Source organism: Cryptotermes secundus, unplaced genomic scaffold (assembly GCF_002891405.2).
Source record: "Cryptotermes secundus unplaced genomic scaffold, Csec_1.0 scaffold235, whole genome shotgun sequence".
Classification (NCBI taxonomy): domain Eukaryota; kingdom Metazoa; phylum Arthropoda; class Insecta; order Blattodea; family Kalotermitidae; genus Cryptotermes; species Cryptotermes secundus.
Genome location: NW_019723301.1, coordinates 880,279 through 886,278, shown reverse-complemented (window position 1 = coordinate 886,278; position 6,000 = coordinate 880,279). Strand labels below are relative to the sequence as shown.

Here is a 6,000-nt window from a genome sequence, read left to right as displayed (position 1 = left end):
AGCTCCGAAACGTCTTGCTTTTTTGTCTTTTACATACCAGACGATGGGTGAAGTACAAAATAAGCCAAAAGGAGTACAGTATACACCATCATCAGAATCCTTTCAAGTCTACCATTAGCATAGTTGGTTGAGGCACTATGCTACAAGCCAGAAGACCACAGGTTTGATTCCCAATGAGGTCATTGGATTTTTCAATGCACCTAATCCTTCAAGCTGCACTATGGCCCTGTGGTTGACTCAGCCTCTAACAGAAATGAGTACCAGGAATCTTCCTGGGGCCAAAGAATGTCCAGCATATAAGGCTGACAACCTCACTGCCCTTTGTGAGCCAACTGTCTAGAAAATGTAAAAGCCTCAACATCTCACAACCCTATGGGCCTCAATGGCCTGTTACAGGTTTTGCACCTACATTTCTGTGTGCATTTCTCAGGTACTCACTCTCTTGTGTATTATTTACCACAGAAGGGTGATACAACATAAATTGTGATACATCACACTGAATCAGTGACAGAGAGAACTCACTGAAGCATTGAATTAATTTTGTAAATTAAGCCTAGATTCACAGACAGTTTCACTTTTATTTATGTTGGACATTCATGAATACATGAGCAATGTTAACATATGCTTTATAAAAAGAACTTATGACTAAAGATGTTTTATATGTAAACTAATTTGCCAGTAGATTATTAACCTTAAATGGTTGTAATGTTTCATATAGGTTTCATTCTCTATCATTCACTGAAGCACCACATTAAAAAGCATAAATATGCAGACCTCTCTACACATACAATGGAAGGATATTTCACTGTCTACTGTAGAAGTGTGTTTATTTATTATACTTACAGATGGCATCTACTGGCTGGAAGGGAGGAATCAGAGTGGCAGCAGAAGAAGATGAGACTAATGCTAATCATATTACTCCTGGTATTACTCCCAGTGGGACTTGTTCTCGTTGCTCTCTCGCATGTATGGACTAAGGACAGCAGTGTCCCAAACACTCATTCAAATGAACATACTGCATTCAACATGCATGGTAATAATTTCATAGCTTTGCAAATAAAGCTCTGCACATTTATTCCAACCTAACATATAGCTATGCTGTTACGTACTGTAAAAAAAAAAGTAAAGCTATCCCTGTACCAGGCAGTGAAGGCCCATAGGGTTGTGAGACGTTGAGGGTCCTGCATTATTTAGACAATTGGCTCAAGGATGGTGAGCTTGAGACTTGTGGGATGAGGCAGCAGAGTAAAAGAGGAAGTGATGGAAACAGACCTGTCTGCTCAGTTCAGAAGATACTGGTCACTAGTATTTTGTGTAGTATTCAAATGAACTGAACTCAAGTAACTGTGTTAGTATCTCTTAAGTTTCTTTTTAGTGTACATCATCATTTTAGATCTTAGTGATAACTGACAGATTTGTTAATTTAGTGTGTGTCAATTTGAGCATCTACTGTTTAACTGCGTCCAGGTAGGGTGCAAAAATAAAGTCGCCTCCACAGAATGTTGCCATTCAAATTTAGTTGAGAAATCATGTCAAAAACGATTGTTGTTACTAATTAATATGGTAACAGAAAGGGCAGCAATGTACACTGGGAAGTCTTGGTGATCTGAATTTAGAATCATTAGGAAACATACGCAATGGAATGCTACTATTCAAACCCAGCTTCATAAATCATCTGAAAAAAGGGAGAGGAAATATTCATGTAATGTTGTGTTTTTGGATGACTCTGGATAAGTGTTATCAGAAATACAATTAAAAATTAATGTTTCTGCAAGATGAATGGTTGATTTTCATTGCTGATTTAAGTAATTAGAGTGAACTATAATAAGCCTGGAATGTAAATGGAGAAAATGCCAGTAAAAGAGAAACATTCTGGTAGAGAGAGCAGACATTTTTGACTGGAGATCAGTGAAAACTCAGGAGTACTAGGATAAAGGATCCTCAGTATTTTATATTGATGAATCATGGGTTAACACCAACCTACTGCATATGATGGGAAAAGGAAGAAGTCAGGGACATCTAACCAAGGTGAACACTGCAGACTTATCGTGCTATATGTTGGAAGAATTAATGGGATTTTTCCTAATGCAAAACTTATTTATAGTGCTGAAGTGCAAAGCAGGACTAACACAGACAAATGAATGCCGACAATTTTGAGAGAAGGGTAGTCGAGAAATTGATTCCCAGTCTTACCCCTCAGTCAGTAATTGTTCTTGACAATGCAGCTTATCACTGCCCCAACAGTGACAAACCACTATCATCCTACACGATAAAGACAAACACGATTTCTTGGCTCCACAACAGAGGCATGAACTGTAACACAACTATGCGAAAGTACATTAGCTGTATAACATTATTCTTCTATTGAAATCCAAAGAGAAGGTCTAAAGAATTCACCACATCTTGGAGAAATATGGTCATGCATTTATGTGGGTGTGTAATATAGAAGTTCTGTCTCATAGTCATCATACTGTAGAGTTGTTCTATATATTGTATATACAGTACATATATAGTATGTTGAAATGGATTATGGCTACAGGTAGGCTTAGTCATTAAAACAATATATGATTTTCTTTCTAAAATGTGGAAGACTCTTTTTGTTTCTAAAAACTATTTTTTCTGGATTATAAACAAATCTGCAGATTTAGGGGCACAGACTTCAGTGTACTGTGCACTGGAAATAATTTTATTCTCCTGGACATTCATGTTCAAGACAAATACCTCTAAACTTATTCTGACCATGTTAAAATGTTAATTTTACAGTACAGTGTTTTCTAATGCCTACATGGAGAAAAGAATCCCTCTGCATTTAAAGTTATAAAAGGTAAAAGTGAAGGTGTCACTGTGTTTAATTAAGGACCACATGCCATGAAGACACATAGTAGATTCGAAATACCAACACACCAATATACAGAGTGTTTCAAAAAGAGCTTTACAACTTTGAAAGCTTATATAAGTTTATACAGAGGGCATACACAAGGTTTTGAACTGTGATAATGTAGCAAAACACACCAAGTTTTAGCTCAGATAGTTATGGTTGAATGTGACTTCCATTGGTAATGCGGCAGACGTCCTACCTGTAGTCAGTCTCTTGCTACACGCTACGTAGCACCTCTGGCGTCACTTCTGCAACTGAGGCAATAATTCGAATTTGGAGTTCAACGACATTTGCAGGCAAAGGTGGTACGAACACTCAATCTTCAACGAATCCCCATAAGAAGAAATCCAGGGGAGTAAGATCCGGGGAACGAGGTGGCCATGCTGTCGGCGCAGCTCTACCAATCCACCGACCTGAGAAACGGGTGTTGAGGTACAAGCGCACTTCTCCAAGGTAATGAGGGGGTGTGCCGTCTTGCTGGAAGTGAATGTGTCCTTCTTGGTCATCTTCGTCTGACTGTGGAATGAGGAACTCTTGGAGCATGTCCAGATATACGATACCTGTAATAGTCGTCTCCATGAAGAAGAAGGGGCCGTACACTCTTTCTTTGCTGAGGACGCAAAACATGTTCACCTTTGGGCTATCACGAACATGTTCCAGGAAGACACGGGGATTTTCACTGCCCCAGATCCTGCAGTTGTGGGTACTGACCTTAGCACTGGCATGAAACGTGCTCTCATCACTGAAAATTACGGAGACCGGAAACTTCTCATCGTCTTGTATCCGATGAAAAATTTGCATACAGAATTCCTTACGAACCGCCTTATCTGCATCCGTAAGGTGTTGAACGATGGATAGTTTGTACGCTTTTAAGTGTATGCGTTTTCGTAACACTCGCCACACAGCAACATTTGGAATACCAGTTTCCCGAGACGCACGTCGCGTTGAATTTCGTGGACTTCGAACGAAGCTCTCCCTATGTGTTCCACTGTAGGGTCAGAAACACGTGGCCGACCGGGTGGCTTGGCATGGCGCACAGAACATCCGGTCTGAACAAAATTCTTGTGCCAGGAGTAAATTGTAGGCCTGCTGGGAGGTTTCTTGCGATACTGAATGCGAAATTTCCTTGTGTAGCAGACTTCGTTTCTTAGAACCAAAACACAAAACGGGTACGCTCTGCAGCTTTTTAACAGCCGTCTTCATCTCCACCGCGGGAGCGCTCGCGGTGGCAGTACTGGGTACTACAATACTACGTGCATGAAACCCGTTTATTTTTTTTTTTTCTGCATTATGACAGTTCAAAACCTTGTGTATGTTCTCTGTATAAATGTATATAAGCTTTCAAAGTTGTAAAGCTCTTTTTTGAAACACCCTCTACTTTTCATAAAATGCACTTCATTTGTGCTTACTAGAATTAAAATGAAATAAATTAAATTAAATTACTCTAAACTTAATCTAACTTAATCTGTCACAAAATATCCACATTCAACTCGTGATTTTGCGAAAATTACTAGTACTATAGTAATGTGTATGCGAGTAAAAGAGCCGTTCATTCTTCTGCTATTTCCCTGACATCTGAATTTTAATTTACAATACACTGCATCTACCTAGACAACAGATAATAGACATATGTATAACCTAGCAAAACCCTAAGATAACCTGGAATAATGGTGACAGGTTCAAATATTTTGAAGATAGGAATGAAGAAAACCGTTACAGTGTTAGTTACAGTTAGTAAAACTTAGTATTCAACCTATTTGTAAACCTTTAACATTTATTTTTAATTTGTCTCTTTGTACTGGAATTTTTCCTGATCAGATGAAGATTGCCAAAGTTCGCCCTATTCATAAGAGAGGACGAATTCAAGAATTATCTAATTATAGACCAATTTCACTATTACCTGTTTTTTCTAAAATCTTTGAAACATTAATATATAACAGAGTAGTGAATTTCTTAAATAAACATAATTTGATATCTGATGCCCAAAATGGCTTTAGACAAAATAAATCAACTCATACAGCACTGCAATCATTTATTGAGGATGTTCAGAAAGCATTAGACAATAAGTTTTATGCTTTGGGTATTTTTTTGGATCTTTCCAAGGCTTTTGATGTGATAAACCACAAATTACTGTTGGCTAAATTGGAACTTTATGGGTTTAGAGGAATTTCACTCTCTTTGATGAGATCATATCTTATGGGTAGATCCCAGTTTGTAGAAATTGACCATGTTGATGCCAAGTCTCCAAATCAAAAATCATTCTCCTCTTCGTGTAAGGAAATAAAGTACGGTGTTCCTCAGGGTTCGGTTCTGGGACCTCTTTTGTTTTTAATGTTTATAAACGATTTGCCTAAAGCTGTTCATGAAGCGAAAGTTGTTTTATTTGCAGATGACACCAATATACTAATTATTGACAAAAATCTTAAATCTTTAAATGATAAAACTATAGTTTCTATGCATCAATTAGAAAATTGGTTCGCGGTAAATCATCTTATTATTAATATTGAAAAGACAAAAGCACTCTTTTTTCAGGGACGTGGTCCCCGTCAAATTGATAAACCGGAACTTTATTTGAATAATAAGAAAATAACATACACAGCTAATTTAAAATTTTTAGGTATATATATTACAGAGAATTTAAGTTGGTCCTCTCACATTCACCATTTAGTTCAAAAATTAAACAAAGCCATCTATCTTATTAAATCCTTACGAGATTTGGTCAGTCTTCCAATTTTGAGAAGTGTGTATTTTGCAAAATTTGAATCTTTATTGAGATATGGTATTATTTTTTGGGGTTGTGGTCAAAAGGACATTCAAACTGTATTTATAATCCAAAAAAAATGCTTAAGACTGATCAAAAGAGTCAATAACAGGGTATCGTGTAGAGAATTTTTTGGTGAATTTAAAATTTTAACCTTAACTTCATTGTATATCTTTGAGACGTTGTGTTTTTTAAGGAAAAATAGGATATATAACATCTCGTATTCAGATGTGCACGGTTATAACACAGTACATAAGCAGAATTTGTATGTCCAACCATGTAACACCTCACGTTGTAAAAGGAGTGTGATTAACATGGGAATAAGATTGTATAATAACTTGCCCTCTCAAATAAGAAGTAT

The 6,000-nt window shown here is 37.1% G+C and overlaps 1 protein-coding gene across 5 annotated transcripts in view; it reads left to right on the top strand.

Moving 5' to 3' along the window:
• LOC111861715 (neprilysin-4) overlaps positions 1-6,000 on the top strand; it is a 41,114-nt gene that overhangs the window by 14,415 nt on the left and 20,699 nt on the right. The window contains exon 3 of one of the 5 annotated variants that reach the window (XM_023846509.2): positions 846-1,033. In XM_023846509.2, the coding sequence (XP_023702277.1) occupies positions 846-1,033 (188 nt within the window). The other 4 variants (XM_023846508.2, XM_023846511.2, XM_033750425.1 and 1 more) reach the window with 4 other exon arrangements.